The sequence below is a fragment of the Heliangelus exortis genome, chromosome 19, assembly GCF_036169615.1.
Source record: "Heliangelus exortis chromosome 19, bHelExo1.hap1, whole genome shotgun sequence".
Lineage (NCBI taxonomy): Eukaryota > Metazoa > Chordata > Aves > Apodiformes > Trochilidae > Heliangelus > Heliangelus exortis.
The window spans coordinates 3,111,290-3,133,238 of record NC_092440.1 but is presented as its reverse complement, the minus strand read 5'-3'; the positions used below and the strand labels follow the sequence as shown (position 1 = coordinate 3,133,238).

The following is a 21,949-nucleotide window of genomic DNA, read 5'->3' as shown; positions in this document are numbered from 1 at the left end:
ACGCAGAAAATTGCTTTGCTGTATCTTCCAGTCAGAGCCCCCAGGGACGTGGGACATCACCAAATGCCCCTGGTGAGTGTGAGGATTTGGTGCTTTGGTGAAAAGCCACCTCACCCCCTGCCCAGCTGAGCTGGCACAAAAAGCAGAATCTCACAGGACTCTTGAAGCAGCTGCCTGCCTCCAGTCTCCAGGCAGATGCTGCCATTTGCCTTTCTCCCCCCCAAAATGAGTGACCTTCCCCCTAAGCATTTCTTCCAGCATCCTCTCCATGGCCATGCAATGACTGGTGTGGGATGTTGGGAAGAATCATAGAATCATCATATTTGGAAAGGACCTTCAAGATCGTCAAGTCCAGCCATCAGTCCTACACCACCTTAACCACTAAATCAACTCCCAAAGTACCACATCTAACCAGTTTTTAATATGCCCCAGGGATGGCAACTCCACCACCTCCATGGGCAACCTTTTCCAATGCTTCACCACTCAGAGCCAGTGCTCCACTGCTGCTGCAGGGCTTGTCCTGCTCTTTGGGATGTGTCATTCCTCTCCCTTTGCTTTTTCTTAACCTGCTCAGGTTATGAGCTTCAATTTTTATCTTCTTTAAAGCTTTTCCTGTTCATAACCTTTATGAGGTAGGGAAAGTTCAGCAATCTCCTATTTGCTTGAGACACTTCTTCAGTCTCTGCCTCTCACCCCTGTGGCTTTCTCTCAAACTCCCTGGGGTTTGTTATAAATATTAATGGCTTTTCAGTTTATGAAGTCTCTAGGACATAAAGTGCTGGTTTGCACTACATGGTGTGAGAGCTCGTCACCAGCTTTCTCTGATGCTTCAGTGTCCCACCTGGTCCCCCCAGGCAGTGGGAGGGTTCAGAGTGAGGCTGATGGAGGAACATCTGCATGTCCTTCCCTGGGTAGCCCTGGAGAGCCCTTTGTCTCAGCTCCATTGCTTCCTGTATCAGCACCCAGGGTGTTGGTGGGCCCCAGGGGACCTTCTTGCTCCTGTGTCCCCTCTGGTGATGGTGGGGATGCTCTACACTGATGCAAGCAGCTCCTGCCTCTCCCCTGGTCCCCTGGCCAGGGATGGTTTTACTGTCAAACCTGTTACATGGTGTGCACATATGCAGAAGGGGCACCCCTTGTTTTTCTCACTTAATGCTGACAATTCACTATGCTGAAAACCTCATGCAGAAATAATTTGGGATGTTTCTAGTTCTTTATTAATTGCTCTCCATCTAATTAAGTGGCTTTATGCACCATGCAGTGTTGGCTTTCTCCTTCAGTTAATGTTACCTGAAAACAATTAAAGGCTTTTTTTTCCAGTCTGTCTGAACCTCACATTTAGTTGCCTGAAGCTGTTTTTCCACTAACGAGGACAGGGAGGGCTGAGGGGTTGGGTTGCTTTTCTCTGCTAATGTCTGCTTGCAGCAATAGGTACTTGAGGTGCCCCGTGGAGAATGATCAGGGCTCAGGTCATCAAGCTGAGTAGGAGATTAAATATTTGATCTTCCCAAGCAAGCTACCAAAAAATGTCTGCTCTGATGTCCGTCAGTGTCATCTGTCTTCGTCTCAATGTACATTTCTGCTTGGTCCTGCAGTTGAAGTGAAAATTGAAGTTGTGATACCTGAGAAGGAGAGAAGCAAGGAGGAGATGTCACCCAATGGGAAAGCCAGTCCCCTGATCTACAAAGTCAATGGGACTGCTCGTCATTATCATCTCGAGGATCATCCCATTGCCAGCAACCCCTACCACCACCCCAAGGACGTGGTGGAAGCATCCGTGTGCCATGTGAAGGACCTGGAGAATGGACAGTAAGTGCCTAAAATTTTTGTTGGTAAAATTTGCAGAGCCCTTATAACCCAAACCAAACGCCTATCATGTTCTTTAAAACTTCTGGAGATGATAATTTAACTTAGTAAAACCATTTTTATCTTAAAAGAATGGTATCACAGACAAATGACAACTGTTTGGTTTTGGGTGCTTTTTTTTTTTTTTTTTTTTTTTTAACCAGAAGGTCTGCTGAAAATTATTTGGAGACTTCAGGAGCACCTGAAGGAGTTGTTGTTGAGGTTTGTTTGAGGTTTGCAGTGGAGAGGCAGCACAGGGGTCAAGGGCTACACTGCACAGTCTGTCCTGGGGCTCAGCTTAGAAAGATGGGGAGGTCTGGTGCAGAATTTCTCAAGGGGCTCTGCTCAGCTTGCATTAGCAACCCTGAGAGTTGTGTACAGTTTTAGAACTGTACTGTAGGAGTTCAAAGCAACATGAGGTGCATGTGGGTGGAGCTGATGGGGCAGATCCTGTGCTCTGCAGTGCCTGGCACTTCTAAGTCACCCTCATCTCTTTCACCAGGGATGTAGTTTTCCAATTTTTTTTGCTCATGGCAGCACACTTCAGCTGTGCACAATTTTCCTACCCTGATTTAAGTGTTTCCTGAAGTCTAAAAAAATGCCTCTGCAGGCTGTTGTTTCTTTTTTAGAGTGGATGTGCCTTTTCTGCAGGATGTTCTCTTAGTCTGATGGCCACATCTCAGCAGGCTCTGTCCTCTGTGAAAGAAAACTGAGTTCAAAATAGCTTTTCTCCAGCGAGTGATGTGAGGTGTGTAGGACACTGCAGGAGTCTGGCAGCTCTTTGGTTTACATTGATTTATCATTTGTGAGAATATTCTAGAATAATCTATGTGCCACAAGCTACTTTGTACTAAACTTAAGGAGTTTCATGAGCTATGAATTGTCATCAGGTAAATTCATCCAGGAATTAAGTGGGTTTTTTAACTTATGATGGGAATTTACATATTAGGCCATTCTACAAAAGGATGCAGTGAGCTCTGCTGGATGAGGTGTGGCTGGCTCTGCAGGCTCTTCTACAGCTCAAAGAAGTCCTGAAGGGCCATCAGGACCTGGAGACAAATGGTCATCTCCAGCAAGTAGTGGGGTGAGGAGTCATTAGAGATGTACTTGGCTGGAAGGTGATCACAGGGCTGCAGGGCTGCTCCTGGGAAGTGACGGGCAACCCACTGCCTCTGTGAGCAGTGAGTCCAGGCTGAGGAGGAGGGACCTGAGGTAAGGACAGGGACTGTCCTGAAGCTGGAGCAATGCAAAAAGGGGAGACTATCCTGGTTTCACATTTCAGCCCTGTGTGCATTGAACTATCATCTATGGAAACAGAGCTGTCATTGCTGGGCATTGAGAGTTGAAAATAATGGTTTTCTTAGCAGACCAAGTCTAGCTTGCAGGAGAGATGTTGCCAGGAGGTCCCACAGCTCCTGTAAGCAGTGGGTCAGACCAAAGGAGTCCCTTCTCACCCTGATGCCCAGTGGGATTTTCTGGAATCACAAAATCATAGACTGGTTGGGGTTGGAAGGGGCTTTGAAGATCATCTAGGTTCAGCCCTTCTGTCATGGGCAGGGACACCTCCCACCAGCCCAGGTTGCTCCAAGCCCATCCAGCCTTCAACACTGCCAGGGATGAGGCAGCCAAAGCTTCTCTGGGTGACCTGGGCCAGGATCTCACCACCCTCACAGTGAAGAATTTCCTCCTAATGTCCCAGCATTCCTCCCTAATCTCCCAGCAAGGCTGACAGGGGGAGGCCACTGAGCTGCAGGGAACAGCCCCCAGTGCTCCCTCAGCTTCTGAGCAAAGGTCCTTTGTGGGCCAGAGCTGAGCTTCAGCTGGGACATCCTAAAGGGGGAGTGAAGTGGGCAACAGGACAAACTGCTGGCTCAGTAAACAGCTCAGTGGGGAGCAGCACAGCATAAATCATCCTCTTGTGCTGGAGTGAGTGTAGGGTCAGAGCCTTGCAGCTGGCTGTGTCCTGCCCTGGAGACACCAGGTCTTGTTTTTTGACTCTTTCAGATCACACAGTTTCTTGGGTATGTTGTGAACTCTTTCACTTATCTTATCTTCCCATAGAGTTATGGTTGTCATTTAACTGCAGGTTTTATCTGCAGTCCTGCACAGCTGAGGAATGCAGTCAGACTTGCACTGCTCTGTTTCCCTGGTGCTGAAGGGAGGATCTCCAAGTGACAAGTGTCCCAGATGAGTAGGGAGCAGAGCTGTGTCTCTTGGGAGTGGGGCTGCTGGTTTACTGGGACAAAACTGTTCCTGAAAACAAGGAGGATCAGCTCTGCTGCTGGTTCCCCACAAGGTGTCATGGATATAGAGCATTTGTTGTTACTCTGGTGGGACAGCTGATGCAGGTGGAGCAGAAGAAGATTTGTCCAAGGTGGAGTTGAAAGTGGTACAGAGGAGAAGGTGGACTGAACCCTGGCCTCATCTCCATGGCTGTTGAGTGGAGAGTAGGACAAGTATCTCTGAGGTCTCTGGGTGCCAGTGACAGGATAGAGTTGGGATGTTGCCTGAAGAGGAATGATTATGCAAAGTGAGAGCCTGGGACCCATTGTGTGTGAGCAGCACTCAGGGATCACTCATGGCCAGTGGCTTTCTCGAGCATGCAGGGTTTGCTGTGTGCCCTGGGATGTATTTGGTGCACTCCATACAATGTCCCAAGCTTGCCCCCCAAGGCACAAGGCCAGAGTACGCAGAGGGTCAGAATTTCCTCTTCTGGCTTTCAATTCTCAGAATTGTGTTTGCTTTAAGTGAGTGAACACAAGCCTGGCAGGTAACTGCTGAGCTGCTGGGGCCAGGAGGGGAGGCAATATCACAGTAAAACCAGTTTTGTTTCTTGCTCCCACTGTGTCCTGAAAAGCTTAATTCTACACCTGCTGGACTTGGGTGGAGGCCACCAGCCGCATCCTGAGCAGCTTGGGGATGCCACTCCTTGGTACACTGATGGATGAAGAAGCTGCCATTCAGTGGCCCAGCTTGGATGTGTCCCAGGTTGGGAGCTGTGGAGCCACCTCCAAAGCCAGCCTGGTGACAGGAGTGACCCACATCTGTAAGGCATCTGGAGCTGGTGTGAACAAATCGGAGGAAGGAAGGAGACTGGTGGGACCAGGGCTGGGGCGTCGGGTGAGGGAGTGGTGTCTGCTTCCAGGTTCTCTGCCATGTTCTTTCCCTGCTTCTCCTCCCCAGGATGCGGGAAGTGGACCTGGGCTGTGGGAAGGCCCTGCTCATCAAGGAGAGTGGGGAGTTCCATGCCATGGGACACAAGTGTCCACACTATGGGGCTCCGCTGGTTAAAGGTCAGTCTGCAACATCTTCTAGGAGACTACCCAAGGGCAGGAAGGTGTGGGCAAAGACATCCTGGTGTTCATCTGATGGGGGCATGGGGCAGTGCATTGCTGGATGCTTGGCATCATTTTGGCATCTCCTGGCTGGGGGAAGGCCTGGGGAAAGCTGGGGATGCACAAACCTCCTGGGAGCACTTCACCTCAATGCTGTGTTGCTGGTGACCCCAGCTTGTCACTGCAGGTCACAGGTCTGGGGCTTCCTTGGGTGACTTTGAAGATCAAACAGTATGGACTATTAAATTTGGCTTCTGCTTTGTTCTCCAGTGGGAAGTGAAGCTCTCTGGGATGCTCTGAAATAGCTGCAGCTCACTCTTCCCACGCCAAATCTGGTTTCATGGGGTTTTTGTTTTTCAGATTGTTTGCTTATCTGTTCCCAGCTATGAGGAGTTAATAAAATGTCTTACAGAGGAAAAACATATTAATCACTTTACAGTTTTTCAGCCCCCTCAGTCTTAAAAAAACCGACAAAACCACATCTCCCTGTCAGTCAAAATCCTGATGGCAAGGGGCACTTTGCCAGAGGTGGGGCCCTGGGACCTCTCTTCACCCCCAGTGAAGCATCCTGCTGGGTGCCCCCAAAGCACCTCAGCCCGTCAGTCAGCACCCAGAGGGAAGGCCCAGCTGCACCCCTGAGCCTGCCACTGCCACTGGGATATTCTGAGCAGTACAGGATTTGCTGCAGGAAGGAGAGCGGAGGCTGTCCCTGTGTCCCCACATATGGTGGAGGGTGACACGTGGCACTGCTGTGCTCAGGACAAGTCGGGCATGGGAAGCTTGTTGTCTCTGGCTCTGCCCTGGTGCTGCCAGCCCAGGTACCAACTTCTGAGCAAACACTTGTGAGGAGGAACCTCGTGGCCTTGGGCATACCCTGTGCTGTCCTGGCTGATCTGTGCTGTGCCAGGATCTGCTCTGTAACACACATCCTCTAAATCAGTGATGTTCTGCTTGAGATTCTGCTGGGGCTATGGAGCTGAATGTAAGACCTGCAGCCCCAGGTCCTGCTGAAGGGTGAGATCCCCCTCCAGGCAGAGCAGACAGCCTTGGAACTGTGCTCAGAGATACCCTGGAGCTGTGCTCAGTGGAGGCATTTTAGAGGGGACCCCTCATACAGAATCCATTTGGTAACTGTTTTCACCTTCCACCCCAAATGGCTGATGCATCCCAAGTGCAAATTAAGAGAACTCCACATCAAGTAGCCAAGATTCTGTGGACCAGTCAGGTCCACAACATCTGTCACATGTCCTGTAGAAAAGGCAACACCTCTGGGTAAAGAAGAAGTGTTCTGGGGACATGCTCACAAAGTCTGAACCTTGAAGCTGCTCTGCATGGAGCAGCACAGCTCCTGACACTGCAGGGTTAGGGTTAGGTTGTTGGGCAGCAACCTGCAGCCTTCAGGAGGGCATCCTCACTCAGCACAGGTGTTCATGTTGGGAAGAAGTCAAAGAGTCCACCATCACTGTGACAACAGGAGGGAGACCTGGCCTCTGCTACCCCTGCCCTGGCCAGATCACAGCAGCTCGAGTGGGCTGCAGGCAGGGATGGGAGGCAGTGCCAGGCAGCACCAACTCTGCACTGCCCTGTGTCCCGCAGGGGTTTTGTCCAAAGGAAGAGTCCGCTGTCCCTGGCATGGAGCTTGCTTCAGCATCAGCACGGGTGACATTGAGGACTTTCCTGGCTTGGACAGCTTACCCAGGTTCCAGGTGAGACTTTGCTCAGAGGAAATGACAGAATCCCAGACTGGTTTGGGTTGGAAGGGACCTTAAAGCTCACTCAGTCAAGTGCACAGTCTGTGGGGTCCCCTGAGCAGCACTGGGGTGGGACTGAGAAGCCATCCACCAACCTGAGATAGACATTGGGTTTTAGACTGACCACAGGTTCATGGTTGGGATGAGACAGGCAACATCCCTCAGCCTTCCACTGGGGCCAACCAGTCCTGGCAGGCCTGAGCCGTCCTGGCAGGAGACCTGGTGAGATGGCTGCTGTGGTCCTTAGAGGAGGCACTCACTGCAACATGCTGCTCTTCTGTTTCCCTCAGGTGAAGATCGAGAAGGAGAAGGTGTACATCCGAGCAAGCAAGCAGGTGAGGAGCCACTGGCATCCCAAAATCAAGGCCTGTGCTTTTTCTAGCTCTGTATGCATGGGGGTGGGGGGGAAATGCTAGTCCTCCCTGGCAGGGGAAGAGGTGTGTGAACATCCAGCATGCACACCAAAGGTCCACCCAGCCCAGTCCTATCTCAAGCAACATCCTAAAGTTTGGAGGCATGAGTGAGGCATGGCAGAGGTTTTGTGTGCCCTCTTGCCCAGCCTGTGCTTCCCTGGACTTCCTCCAGCTGCCAGGGACCAGAGCTGGGGTGTCCAAGGACTCACTAGGAGTTTGTCCTGAACTTGCCTTGTATTCCTTAAGCTCATAGCAACTTTTAATTTAGTTGGCCCATGGAAACAGGCTTATTTCACCAAGCTTTCAGTCTTGTCTGCTGGGTTTGAATGTGACACAGAGGTCCCTGTGCTCCCTCCTGATCCCAGACATCAGCTCCTTTTGCTGGAGGGGAACTTGGTGTGTGGACAGGGAGAGCTCTCACACCCATCACAGGGTGCAGAATGAAGCCAAGTCAGGCCACTGCCATCTTCCTTTCCACAAAAAAACCTGATGTGCATTTACACATGTGAATCCAGCAGTTCAGAATCAGCCAGACCTGTACAGCACTTGGGTCACCAGGGTGGTAGCACTTCTGCTTCAATGCACATTTACACGCCTGGAATGCTTTCCTAGATTTTTTTTTCTCAGCTCTGTGTACCTGGATGAATTGGCAGAAGATGATGGATTTGGTTTTCTTTTGTACTTTGTGCACTGAATGGTGGAATGGTATGAGCATGAGTTTGGGGCCCTCTTTGGATAAAAGGGTGAAGCTCTATTTCTCTCCAAGCTGTTTTGTGATAACAGTGTTGTTGTTGCCATCCTTGCCCTGACCAACCAGGTTAAAGCTGAGGAAAGATAATGACTTTTCTTCTTATTGTTGGTGGCATAGGCTCTTCAGACACAGAGGAGGACAAAGATGATGGCAAAGTGCATCTCCTTGAGCAACTATAACCTGAGCAGTACCAACGTGCTGATCATTGGTGCAGGTACTGCAGTGTGTGTCCCCTCCTGGACAGGCTGTCTGTGTGCCAGGCACCTGCTGTCACCCCTCCTGACTCCCTCCCTCTGTGAAGGGCCAGACCAGGGATCTTCCTGAGCCTTTTGTCCTAAAGGCTAATGGTCCAAAAGTACCCTGTGCCTCTGGTCAGTGGAGCTTTGGGTTTCCCTGTCGCAGCCCTCTCTGTAGTGGGTGCCCTGAACCCTCTTCCATCTGCACTCTGCCCAGATACATCAGTCAGATCTGATTTCCATAACTGATAAGTGTAAAGTCCTCTCAGGTGTCCCTGTGATGTGTCTACACCTTTTCCTCTTGCAGCTTGCACATTGCCACCTCATCCTGTGGCAGCTGCCTGTACCTCCAAAGCTCTCACCTCAAGGTGCTTCTCTGAAGATCAATTTTTCTTCTGGGAATCTCCCAGAAAATATCAAAGTCCTGCATGGAACAGCAAAAATGTGGAGGTGTCTTTTTTTCTCTCTTGTCCCAGCTCCATTTGTTTCATGCAATTTTTGTAGAAAGCCCAGTGGGATGATTCCTGTCTACTGAGTTAGCCTGGTTCTGGGATGGGTTGGACACAAGGCTGGGCCATGTCATGGTGACTGGAGGATGGGAGGACACAATGTTGGGCTTGGGGCTGTGAGGGAATGGCTGCTTCTGGCACATATGTTATTGTGACTTGATTACAGCCTCCAGACCACAGAATAACAGAGCTTGAAAGTACCTCTAGAGATCATTCAGTCCAAGATTCCCACTAAAGCAGGATCACCCAGAGCACAGCACATAGTACTGCATCCTGGGCAGCCTGTGCCAGTGATTTGTCACCCTCATTGTAAAAAAGTTTTTTCTTAAGTTTAAATGGAACTTCCTATGTTCCTGCTTGTGCCCCTTGTCCTGTCACTGGAAACTATTGAGAAGAGTCTGGCTCTGTCCTCCTTGCACCCACCCCTTAGATACCTGAAGACATTGATAAGGTCTCCCCTCAACCTTCTCTTTTTCAGGCTGAAGAGTCCCAGCTCTCTCAGCCTTTCCTCATCAGAGAAATGCTCCAGTCCCCCCTATTATCTTTGTTGCCCTCTGCTCAACTCTCTCCAGTAGTTCCCTGTCTCTCTGGAACTTGGGAGCCCAGAACTGGATGCAATATTCCAGCTGTGGGGTCACCAGGTCCCAGCTGTGGAAATGGGGAGCGTGCTGCCATCTCCTGCTCCTGACATCTAATTTGCAGCTCACAGCCTGAGCAGAGAGAAATCCAGCCTGGCTGGCTTGATCCTGGGGGATTGTCCCTTCCTCGTGTCCCTGCTGTCCATTGACTGGAAGCCCAGGTACGAGGCTGCAGGCCAGCTGGGCTGTCCTGTGTGCAGGGCTGGACAGTCACTGAAATCCCCAGAAAGGACACTCCACAGGCAATGTTGCCCATTGCTGAGGGAACTTTCTCAGGCTTGACTAGCTAGAGGTCAAGGCCTGCTCTGGTGGGTGGGAAAGGAGGTTTCAAAGCTGGGTTAGTAAGGAAGAAGTGTTAGGAAGAGATCAGCCACCCAGCCCTACTTTGTGGGCCAAGGTCCAGCTATGCCCAGCAGATCTGAGGGCTTCTTGCTCATGTGAGGGTCATGCTGGCATCAGTGCAGCATCAGTCCTGGCTCAGCATGCTCCAAGAAGTGGGCATGGGATGTCCACCTTCATGTGCCCCCTCCCACCCCAGCTGCCAGAGGTCTTCTTTTCCCTTAGGGGCAGCTGGACTGGTCTGTGCAGAGACCCTGCGCCAGGAGGGTTTCTCGGACAGGATCGTGATGTGCACGATGGACAGACACCTGCCCTATGACAGACCAAAGCTCAGTAAGGTTTGTATCACATTGGCAATGCCACATTCCTCCCCTGTTTTAAATTTTTCCACAAGACCTTTCCCCACTGTCACTCATTGCACCAGCAGGTTTCTTCTTCCTTACTCACCCTTGTCTCTGTTTTCCCTTGAATTTTCTTTCCTGTTGGTGACTGAAACATGAAACACAAAAGAGGAGTCGATCAAACTCTGAATGAAGAGCACTGCAGCACAGAAGCAAGCTCATTTTTCACAGGACTAGCAAGAACTGTCCTGGCCAGCTTGTGCTTGGATGTATCTCATTATCACTGTTCCGCATCAAAATCTTTAGGACAATGAAATGGGGCATATAAAAAAAATATCATTGTCTACCAGGTTATTTATTGGTGCGTGGTTCTCACTGCCCAGCCATGCTCCATGCTATAATGTGTGATCATCATCATCACAGCTCAGTAACTTGATTGCAGAGCAAGGATCACTTTTTCTGGCATGCAGCCCATTTTGCATTCCAGTTTGTAGACAGAGGATGACCTAATCACAGATTTTATGACTGATTCCTGAGCCTTGCTTATCAGACAGCAGCATTTCATCTTGAAGCTTGGAGATAACGTGAGAGCAGGTGGAATGGGTGTTGCCCTTTCTGTCTATGGGGGCACTCTGCAATCGCAGCATCTAACTCTGCTTCCAGCCCCAAGGCAAAGTCATTTGCAGAGGCAGCAAATATGTGTGTGGCTTTTGGAGAGTGTTCCCAGGGCAGTGGTGGAGTCCTCATCACCAGAGGGGTTTCAAAGCTGTGTAGATATGGTGCTGAGGGACATGGATTTGTGGTGGCTTTGGCAGTGCTGGGGAAATGGTTGGACTTGATCTTAGAGGTCTTTTCCAACCAACATGATTCAATGGTTCTATGATTTCTGTTCTTGGACAAGACCTATTTGGAGTGAGGAGCAGCTGGCTGAAACCTGCATCCAAGAGCCATTGAGATTGTGCTGGGTAGCTCAGGGAAGCTTGCAGTCAAGCAGAAGTTTCAGGAACAGGCTAGGAAAAAAGGGGGATTTTTCTGAATCCTGTTGTGTATGGGACTAAGCCTGGAAAGAGTCCTTAACAGGAGTACACAAAGCTGTAAGCAGCAGATGTCTTGCCTCCTGAAACTGCAGCCTTGACCTCTCTGGTATCAGGTGTTCCTCCCCTTGCCTCCTTCACCCACAGAAGCTGACAGAAAAATTGCTTTTTATTGCAGTCAATGGATTCCCACCCGGAGCAGATTGCCCTGCGACCAAAGGAGTTCTTCTGCACCTATGACATCGAAGTCCTGACTGAAATGCAGGTAAGGGGAGTCCTGTGGGTACCTGCAGGTGCCACTATGTGAAGGCTGTGTCTGGCAAGTGTGGGTGCTGTCCCTGTTCTTAGAATCATAGAATGGTTTGGGTTGGAAGGGACCTTGAAGACCATCCAGCTCCAACCCCCCTGCCATGGGCAGGGACACTTCCCACCTGCCCAGGTTGCTCCAAGCCCTATCCAGCCTGGACTGGAACACAGCCAGGGATGGAGCAGCCACAGCTTCTCTGGGCAACCTGGGCCAGGGGCTCAGCACCCTCACAATGTCTCACATAAATTCCTCCTAATGTCTCACGTAAATTTCCCCTTTTCAAGTTTTAAACCGTTGGCCCTTGTCTTCTCACCACACACCCATGTAAAAAGCCCTACCCCAGCTTTCTTGTAGGCCCCTTCAGGTACTCTATAAGGTCTCTACATCTCTATAAGGTCACCTCTGAGCCTCCTTTTCTCCAGGCTGAATAACCCCAACTTCTTCAGCCTATCTTCAAAGGGGAGGTGCTCCAGCTTCTTGACTGTGGATGCCATTGCCAAAAAAACTGGGTCTGCCCCAGCCCCTTTTCTATGCCACAAAGTGCAGGTTGCCTGTGGTTGTTTAGAAGCAGAGTTGATACAATTCCTTTCATGGTGGAAAGGACCCTCTACAAACTCTGTAGTGACCTGACCATCATGTCCTACCTGCCAATTTCAAGTGTCCTCATATGGATTTGGGGTGGCTTAGGATAGTCAACACACAGGCAGTGCTGGCAGTAATGGTTTAAACATTTCTTCCCCATTGTTTTCTTTATACTGGGATATCTTCAAAGATTTGTGACAAGGCAACTGAGAATATTTAAAGTCTGGGTTGACTAAGCTGTGAACAGGAACACAGGATACTAAAACCTCACAGGTTGGTTGGGCTTGGAGCTCAGTGAGCATCAGGGATTGCATCCCTTAACATTATTTAGGAATGATTTCAGGTTGCAGCAGTGGATATCAAGAACAAGGTAGCTGTGTTCAAGGATGGATTTAAGATGGAATACAACAAGCTGCTGATAGCAACTGGAAACACGTAAGCACATTTTAAATATCAAGAGAAACTTTTATCTGAGAATGTGAGGAGCTTGTGTCTGGGGATACAGGGTGAAATATGGCAATTGAGTTTGGACACTGAATTTGGTTGTAAGAGTGTTTGCAGAAAAGGCAATGAACAGTTAGAAAAAGTTGTCTGTACCTATATCTGTATCTGTAACTGTATCTGTAAATCTAGAGCTAGATCTATCACCTACCATCTATCATCTATCTATATCCCTATCTAGATTTAGATCTGGATCATAAATCTCTATATCATAGAATCCCAGACTGGTTTGGGTTGGAAGGTGCCTTGAAGACCATCTCATTCCAACCCCCTTGCCATGGGCAGGGACACCTCCCACCAGCTCAGGTTGCTCCAAGCCCCATCCAACCTGGGGCCTTCAACATTGCCAGGGATGGGGCAGCCACAGCTCCTCTGGGCAGCCTGGGCAACCAGGGGCTCAGCACCCTCACAGTGAAGAATTTCCTCCTAATGTCTAACCTAAAACTCCTCTCTTTCAGTTTACAGCCATTCCCCTTCATCCTGTCACTCCATGACCTTTTCCAAAGTTTTTTTCCCAGCTTCCTTGTAGCCCATTCACCCTCAGTGTGTGTTTTTCAGGCCCAAAGCTCTCAGTTGCAAAGGCAAAGAAGTGGAAAATGTTTTCAACATCCGGACACCTGAAGATGCCAACCGTGTGGTGAAGCTGGCCACAAGCAAGAACGTGGTTATTGTGGGAGCATCCTTCCTGGGTGAGAACTTGCTCTTCAGGTCTCTTCATCCCGTGTGGCCGTGTCATCCCATCCATATCCCAGTCCCTCATCCAGTTTGCCAGTGCCCAGTTAGACATAACCCCCCCTAAACTAGACCTTAGGAGAGTCCAAACTTCAGCTCCAGGTGGGTGCCAAGGACATCTCCTTGCTGAAGAAACTGATTTTGCTGAAGAGGCTGAGCTGGCAGCTTGCATGGACACAGTGGTGTCCCAGGCTGAAAAGCAGAAGGCAAGTCCAGCACCGGTGCTCAGGTGGTTTCAAATTTGTTGTGTCTAGATTTGACTTCAGGCTGGCTGGTAGGTGAAAGCCTGTGGGTTTACTTCTCTTTTAATTTTTAGTGGGGTGCTTAAGTTTTAAAACACACAGGAAAATTCCTATAGTACTTTTGGTGGTTTTTCTTTCTGCTTGATATGGTTCTAACAAAATTATTGAGGATCCCTGGAAGCCTTAAACATATGTGGTTATTAGTCAGGGAATTTATTATAAAATGATCAGTATTTGATTTTCTTTTTTTTTAAAAAAAATCTTTTTTTAGTAGTTCAATCACTCCCATCTACAGGAAAGCATTCTGGAGGAGGGGACAACTGCAAACTCTGCAGGTCACTCAAAAGATCCATTTAGAAAAAAAATCCATTGATAGAAAATGTCTTGGTGAAGACTCCCACAAAACTTCCAGCACCAAAATGATCCTGTTCTAATCAGAGAAAGCAGCTGGTCACAGGGGCTGTTTTCCACCTGCAGCTCATGACCTGTAAGGAATCACAGCTGTAAAAGAAAGGTTCCCCTCATCTGAGGTCCATTGCTCCAAGTGCCCCAGCTTCCTGGGGCACTCTGGGACTTCATCATGTCTGGTCCTTCCCTTTGGTCTTTGAAACCCACATATAAAAAATTGTCATAAATAATAAGTCTGAAAGGGTGTAGCCCTTGTGGCTGACAGTTCTGGTGGCATCCCAGATCTCCCAGTAGAGCAGCTCCAGCCGTCCCAGCTGGAGGGGACCTCTGGGGGACCCCTGCAGCCACTCGGACCTGCTTCTGTTCCCCAGGGATGGAGGTGGCTGCTTACCTCGCAGACAGGGCCCACTCAGTGTCCCTGGTGGAGCTGGAGGAAGTCCCCTTCAAGAAGTTCTTTGGGGAGAAGGTTGGCCGTGCTGTCATGAAGGTGACTTTGCTTTCTGATCCCGGGGGTGGTTTTGGTGGCAGAATGGGTTCTGCTTGTTTCACTTACTGCACTAATGAAGCTGCTATTTGATGTTTATTGATTAAGCTGTGGTGGCAGCCGTCACTAGAAGGAAAGAAGGGGCTGGGTCTTCCCTCTCGTGGTCCACATGCTGTAGAGCACCTTCCTCTGGCCACACTGGGGATGTTGGTGGGGCTGACCCCCTTTGCAGTGTGGTTTGAAGGGTTCCTGAGGTGGGGAAGGGCAGAGTGGCGGGCACAGGGACACCAGCAGCAGGGGTGGTTCAGGGCCCTGATGTCCTCTACTCTGTCCCATGTTTTCCCTCCAGATGTTTGAGAACAACAGGGTGAAGTTCTACATGCAGACAGAGGTGTCAGAGCTGCGGGAGCAGGAGGGCAAGGTAGGGCATGGGTGGGGGGATCCCCGTGGGCACCCCTTCAGCTCCCCTCCTCCTGGACTACCCTTCTTGTCACTGTTGGCTTTTGCCCTCTACTCTTTCCTGGCACCTGAAATTCATGTTCCTGGATTTAGCCCCCAAATGTGCTCTAGTGGGTTGTTACACTGCTCTCATCTCCTGCCCTTGTCATGGCCAACCTGCATGTCAAAAACGCCCTGCTAGCCTGGATTGCTGCTGCCACAGGGTTTTTTTTTGTCCCTAAACTAACCTTGATGTCCCCACATGTCCCATGCAGCTGAAAGAGGTGGTGCTGAAGAGTGGGAAGGTCCTGCGTGCCGATGTCTGTGTGGTTGGTGTGGGTAAGGGGCTGTTCCTCCAGTGTGGGGCTGAGACCTGGGGGGGCTGGGAGAGGCTGGGGGGGATGTGGCAGCAATGGGTCTCCAGGCCTGGGTGGTTGGGAAGCTGGCTGGGACATGAGCACAGCTGAGAAAGTCCTGTCCAGAGCCTCCACCCCAAAATTCAATTTTAACTGTACCTGGAAAATAGTGATGGGTTTGGTTATTCCAGAAAACAAACAAAGAAGCATTCAAACCGATTCCATCCTCTCAAATTGTTTGGGTTTTTTTTTTTTTCCCAAACATCCCCACAGTAAACTTTTTTCCTCTTTGTTTAATTTTTTCCTTAAATTAATTTTACTGCCATAGAAGAGAGTATTTTTTCTTTACACTTAAGGGAAAAAAAGCCATCTCACTTTCTCACTCTGTAACTTTTCAAAATGCTGTGGCCTGAATGAATCACAGAATTGGTTCAATTCTGCTCTTGTTATTTTATTGCAATTTGTGAAGGTTGGAGGGAAAATAAATAAATAAAATAAAATAATAATAAAAAAAAAGCTAAAGAAAAGCTACAGGTTGTGGGGGAGGTGGAGGAACCCTGTTTGTAAATTCCAGGGCCTCCTTTTAAATAATTTTAAAAAAATTATCTCTAAACAGAAGTGGATTGAAAATTATCTTCTGGTCTTAGAAAGAGGTGGTGAGCAGGTTACAGTGGTGCAGGGACCTGAGGTGCTGAGGGGCTTACAGTAAAGCTGGGGAGGGACTTTGGACAAGGGCAGGTAGTGGTAGAATAAGTAGTAATGGTTTCAAGCTGGAATGGGCAGCTTTAAGATAGACATTAGGAAGAAATTCAGTGTGGGGGTGCTGAGCCCCTGGCCCAGGTTGCCCAGAGAAGCTGTGGCTGCCCCATCCCTGGCAGTGTTGAAGGTTGGATGGGGCTTGGAGCAGCCTGGGCTGGTGGGAGGTGTCCCTGCCCATGGCAGGGATGGCACTGCGTGAGCTTTATGTCCCTTCCAACCCAAACGGTTTTATGTTTCTTCTGCAGGTGCAGTCCCAGCAACTGGCTTCCTCAAGCAGAGTGGCATCAACATTGACTCCAAAGGTTTCATTGTGGTCAACAAGGTGAGGAAGGTGGGCAGTCTCTGCCAGGGGAGAGGGTGAGAGGAGCTGTGTTTGCTTCTCTGAAGCTTCCCTGGGGCTCCAAATGGCCATTGCAGTGATCACAGTGGCTTTCCATCTGCTAGGATGCTGGGAACATCATGATGGAGCACCTGGCCCTATCCTCTGCTCACTGGGGGGTTTGCAAACCCCAAACCTGGATGCTGTGGCTTGGATCTGTCTCTGAGCTGCCCTGGAATGGAGTAGATATTCTAGGGGGACAAGAAATGTAGACAGATCCATCTTTTCCGGGATCCTGAAGGATCTCATCTTTCCTCCCACCATGAATAATTCTTGATGGGAGCAGTGTTAGTGCCAAGGGGTGGTGTGTGCCATGAGGAGCCTGCTGGGGGGTGGGCTCATTGCTGCCCACCCCCTCATTTACTGCTCCAAGGTGCCACAGGCCAGGCTCTGTTTGCAAACACTGACAGACTGAGCAGGGTTCCAGGAACTCCTGTGTCTCCCTTTACGAGGTAATGCCCTGGCAGAGAGCTGGGAGATGTCCCAGCCCCCTGATCTGCTCTGAAAGGTGTTAAATAAACCCCACCTGGGACCCACAGCTGAGCAGAGCTTGTCCATGTGTGTCCAGGGCTGCCCCAGAGCAGTTCCCTAGTCCTGTTCTCAGGAATGCAGAACCCGCTGACCCCCACTCCTGCTTCCCCCTGCAGATGATGCAAACCAACATCCCCGGGGTCTTTGCAGCTGGTGATGCTGTCACCTTCCCCCTGGCCCTGAGGAATAACAAGAAGGTGAACGTCCCTCACTGGCAGATGGCCCACATGCATGGTAGGTGCCTTTCAGTGACTTTGCAACAGCGAATTGCTTCTGGAAAAGAACCTTTTCTGGTTCTGGGGCAGCCTAGGAGTGTGCTGCAAAGCAGAAACCTTTCTCCCCATCATGCCAGCAAGCTTGGAAATCCTGGCATGATCAGCTGCCCTCCAGCTTCCTGAGGCCACAGCTGCTGGAGGAGGTTGACCTCTGGGTGATTGCCATGGGTGAGAGGTTTTGGAATCACACCTTCAAAGTGGTGTGGGACTTTGGTGGTGTGTGTACCCTGGGTACAAGGACTGTATACCAACAGTCTCCATGTTTCCTGGGGGTTCATCCATCCCATCCCATCCCATCCCATCCCATCCCATCCCATCCCATCCCATCCCATCCCATCCCATCCCATCCCATCCCATCCCATCCCATCCCACTGGCAGTAGGAGCTCAGTGAACTCCCAGCCTTGCCCCTCCTGCAGAAGCTGGGTTCAAGCAGGCTGTTGATCATGTTGCTCTTGCCAGTGGAGGTGATGGGTCAGGAGGAGCTGCTTGCCCAGGTAGCATCCAAACCCAGCCTTGGACAATGAGATTTTGATTTTTTACCCAGGCAGAAGGTCTTGGTTCCCCTGTACTCTGGTTCTAGAGCTGTGGGTGCTGTGCTTTCACCTGAGGTCAGACCCAGCTGCTCACCCTGGCTTTGAGCTTCCTCACTTATTCTGCTGCCTCTCTCCACCAGGGCGCGTTGCTGCATTGAACATGCTGGCCCATGGCATGGAGCTCAGCACTGTCCCCTACCTGTGGACAGCCATGTTTGGGAAGAGCATCCGATATGCAGGTAAGGGGCTCTCCAAGGCTGCTGTAGGGTCTGTGTTGGCAGAAGTGTCCCAGGAAAGGGAAGCCACAGACACCTCCTGTTCTGGGGAGCCTCCATGCCAACCTCTGCCTTGGGTCTGCTTCCCTTCCTGGCTCTGGAGGGGTTTGGTATCTCCTCTGAAACCTGTCTGCTCCTGGCACAGGGTCAGAGAAGTGGTTGTGGCCACCATGGATGATGCCAGCACGAACACAGATGGTCCCCCTGAACTTGTTCTTCTTTTCTTTTTGGTGTCCTCATCTTCTGGTGCTGATCTCTTGGTGACTGCAGAATGCTCCTTGTGTAGCTCTGGACTGAAACACTCTCTCCTAGGGCCTAGAGTTGGATCCAGGGGGACTATTGCTGAATCTACTTATTTTCTGCCTTCCAGGCCACGGGGAAGGATTTGATGATGTTGTCATTCAGGGAGATTTAGACGAACTGAAGTTTGTGGCATTTTATACAAAGTAAGTGTTTCTCTTCTCCACATTCCTGCACAGGCATTCATCTAAGCTTGTTCTGCTAGGCTGGAAAATATTTTTGCCAGAGTTTGTCAGTTCCTCTCTGGACAACAAGGTTGCAGGATATTAATAAAAGGCCCAAGGGAAACAAGGTGCTAAGCAAGTTAAACTGGTCTTTGATCCAGATGCAAGCACTTCTGTTCACCTAATATCTGAGAGTAGATAATGGCTCCTATTAATTTGTTGCTGGCAATCAATACCCATCAAATATTTCCTTCCCATCTCATCAATGTGTTAATGATTTGTGACCAGAGCTGCACTGTGAGCTCAGGCATCACTGTTTCTTCTGGTTTGAAAAATTAAGCTCAAAAAGTTCTTCTGTGTCTGAACAAGCTGTGAAGGTTTTCAAGAGTTCAGGATCTTTTGCTGCACCTTCAATGCAACTCAGCTACCCCTAGCATGGGGCCTCTCTGGGAATATTTTCCTGAGATGTGGGGACACTGGGATGTGTTTCCTTGGCTGTTCTTGAGCCCCACTGGCTGCTTAGACTGTCCCATGGATTTGTCCCCCAAATATTTGCTGTCATTTATTTTTTTATTGCCTTTGTCCCATCCCCATCTCAGTCCAATGGCCACAGAGCCACATTATGCCTGGAGATGGGGGTGGATTTCTTCTAGGGCTTTCTAAAAGTGAGGATGGAGAGGTGAAAGTAGGGGAGGGAAGGTTTTCCAGCTCGGTGGTCCAGCTGCCCAGCAGTGGTGTCCTGGCAGGAACAGGAAGGAGCTGTGGGCAGGAGCTCAGCTCACCAGGGCTGCCTGCCCCGACATCCCCTGCCCAGTATCCCTCATGGCCTCCCCTCCATGTCCCCTCCCCAGGGGTGGCTGCTTGCCCCATCACTCCAGGATGGAGCCTGTCAGTCAAATGTGTCCATTGGGCTTGGGGAGGTGCAGGAATCACCTTATCACCCTGTGGCATGAGCCAGCTGGGCCCCCAGCACCCACCCTCCTTCTCCTGGTTTCAGCACACCTCAGATAAAAACGATGGAGCTCCAACATTCCCCAGCAACCAGGAGCCCTTTGCATGTGGATGTTCCCCTTCTACAGCATTGGGCACCATGAGCCTCTCCCCCCCTACTCTGAGATGCATTTCAGTCCCAGAAGGCCAGAGCAGTATTTTAAAAGGTGCCATTTGCTCACTGTGTGTGAGCCAGGGGAAGATTAAAGGCTGCTGTTTCTGTCAGTTCTGCTGCAGGGGTTTGCAGAGCTGGGTGCTCTTTTGCTGCTGCATCCCCTAGGGAGCAGCCCGGCAGCCACTGGGTGTCCCATGGCCATAGCAGCACCTGGCACCTCCCAGGATGTCATCTCTGAAACCTCTGTTCCTCCTTTTCATGCTGGGACATTCAACTCTTTGTCCTCACCCTGGTTAGAACATCCAGTGCTAAGGTGTCTGGGGGTGAGGGTGGCTATGGGGGCAGCAGCAGCAGGGTGGGTGCTGAGCCCTGTGTTTTCTGACACCCAGGAGGGGCTCCCAGAGGTGGCTTTTGGGTACCAGGGTGGCTTCCTGCTCCGAGAGCCAGAGGTACAGGGGGAGCACTGGGTGGTGGGGCCAGCGGGTGCACCTCCCGCTGCTCTGCTCAGCTCTCGTCAAATCCCTGTTCTGCTCCTGTGAGAGGCCATTGGGAGAGTTTATTCTTTTTCTCAGTTGGTGATAGTTCTGCTGGTTGGTGTTACTGCTTTTGGACTGAGGACACTGTCTCAAATCACCCATCTCCTCCTGTTTCCTTCTGCCATGCTCACCCAGGGGTTTGGACTCCTCTCCTGATGCATGCTGTCTCAGTTGTTGCATGAACCATTGGTGGCTCCCACTCCTGGAGCTTGTCCTCAGCACTGACCTTCCTAATAAGGCTCTTTTTTCCTCCCAGACTTCGAAAATGAAATCTGTTCACTCACCCCTGCTGAGAGCAGAGTGAGCCATAGAGGGGTCAGCAGGAGGCCCTGTGCCAAGAGGTGGACAGGATGGGGCCCCACAGGGGTCCCCATGGGACTTTTGCTGTAGCACCTCAGCCAGGACAGACCAGTGTCATCCCCCCTCTAAACCTTGGAGATCTTGGGAAATCCAGGGGTTTGTTGTGGTTCCCCATTTCCACTGTGTTGAGCTCTGCAGAGGAAGGGAAGATGATCTAGAGCCAGTGCTCATCCAGAGGGCTCCATCTTCCCTTTATGCCAAAGCTTGCTCCAAATCCCAATTGCAGGGAGGGCACCCTTGTTGCCTCAAAAAACCTCTTCAAAAAAAAGGGGTTCCTCCTAGCTTCCCTGTCTGCCAGACAAAATGTGCTGATGTGGGACTCTCCAACCCCCAGCCATGATTTATGTCACACATGGCCCAGCTACCCTGTGTCTTGCAGAGGGAAATGTTTGGGCTGTACTCACCTTCCTGTGTCAGGTACTTGGTGGGGCAGCTGGTGGGTTTAAGGCTTCCTTTTCCTCCCTTGCACACCTTGGTTATTCCATCCCTTGGGATAGCACATCTCCCCCTGGTTTTGATGGATGGGTGTCATGGTTGAGTAGTCAGGGCAAAGCAAAAGCCAGAGGACAGCATTGCTCTGTGTTTCCTCCCTCCCCCCTCCCAGGGGAAGATGAAAGGGGATTAAGGGAACATAAAGGTTGGAAATCAAAACTAGAACAGGTTTACTGGAACAGGGCTCCCAGTCATCCTGGCTTTTAAAGAGCATGGTAGGAAATGGGAGGGGAATCCCGACCCCTCTCTGTTCCACCCCACTCAGATCCCTCAGCGTTTTAAAGACTCTCTTTAGGTTCTCATATTTGTACCAAAAATTAGCCTGGTCCACTCAAACCATGATATTCCATCCCTTATTCCCAGTGGGGTCAGCCTGCAGTGCCAGCTCTGAGCCACCTTCTGTCCTTGTCCCACACCACTTGCACAGTCCCCATGGTGCTCATGCCTCAGGATGTGTCCTTACTCCGGAGCACCAGGTGTTTCTCTTTGCTTCCTGCTTCTCTTCATGCTGCTTTTTGGGTGATGGAGCTGTAGCCACCTGGAGCTGCCCTGACCTCTCTGCTCTGCCTGGCCCTAGGAGCGACGAGGTGGTGGCTGTGGCCAGCATGAACTACGACCCCATTGTGTCCAAGGTGGCTGAGGTTCTGGCTGCTGGCAGGACCATCCGGAAGCGTGACGTGGAGTAAGTAGGGACACTGTGGGAACTGGCAGTGCTGGGGCAGGGACTGAGCTCAGCTGTGGGGTGCAGACAGGGCTGAGCACTCTAAGAAAGGACCCACTGGGCACTGGGCAACTCTCTTCTGCTGCTTCCTACTCCAGAGCCTGCTCCTATCCCCTTGCCCCACTCACTTCATCCTCCAGCTCTGGCATCCCTCACCCCAGGGTTTGTCTGAAACACCAGGATTCAAAGCCTTGCTCAGACTTGGTGGAACAGGGATGCTCAGTGCCACTGAATGCTGTCACATCACCCAGGCAGCACTGCCCGGTGCTGGGGTGT

At 50.6% G+C, this 21,949-nt stretch overlaps 1 protein-coding gene across 11 annotated transcripts in view; it reads left to right on the top strand.

Moving 5' to 3' along the window:
• Positions 1–21,949, top strand: part of AIFM3 (AIF family member 3) — a 34,713-nt gene that overhangs the window by 10,205 nt on the left and 2,559 nt on the right. For 6 of the 11 annotated variants that reach the window (XM_071762949.1, XM_071762948.1, XM_071762947.1 and 3 more), the window contains exons 3-20: positions 1,596–1,809; positions 5,029–5,138; positions 6,777–6,886; positions 7,222–7,266; positions 8,213–8,309; positions 10,043–10,155; positions 11,371–11,457; positions 12,425–12,516; positions 13,141–13,271; positions 14,336–14,451; positions 14,798–14,869; positions 15,162–15,225; positions 16,247–16,323; positions 17,028–17,145; positions 17,861–17,959; positions 18,366–18,441; positions 19,954–20,013; positions 21,530–21,634. In XM_071762949.1, coding sequence (XP_071619050.1) covers positions 1,596–1,809; positions 5,029–5,138; positions 6,777–6,886; positions 7,222–7,266; positions 8,213–8,309; positions 10,043–10,155; positions 11,371–11,457; positions 12,425–12,516; positions 13,141–13,271; positions 14,336–14,451; positions 14,798–14,869; positions 15,162–15,225; positions 16,247–16,323; positions 17,028–17,145; positions 17,861–17,959; positions 18,366–18,441; positions 19,954–20,013; positions 21,530–21,634 — 1,786 coding nt within the window. Of the gene's footprint in view, positions 1–1,595; positions 1,810–3,951; positions 4,376–5,028; positions 5,139–6,776; positions 6,887–7,221; positions 7,267–8,212; positions 8,310–10,042; positions 10,156–11,370; positions 11,458–12,424; positions 12,517–13,140; positions 13,272–14,335; positions 14,452–14,797; positions 14,870–15,161; positions 15,226–16,246; positions 16,324–17,027; positions 17,146–17,860; positions 17,960–18,365; positions 18,442–19,953; positions 20,014–21,529; positions 21,635–21,949 lie in introns of those variants that run through there. The other 5 variants (XM_071762957.1, XM_071762953.1, XM_071762956.1 and 2 more) reach the window with 2 other exon arrangements.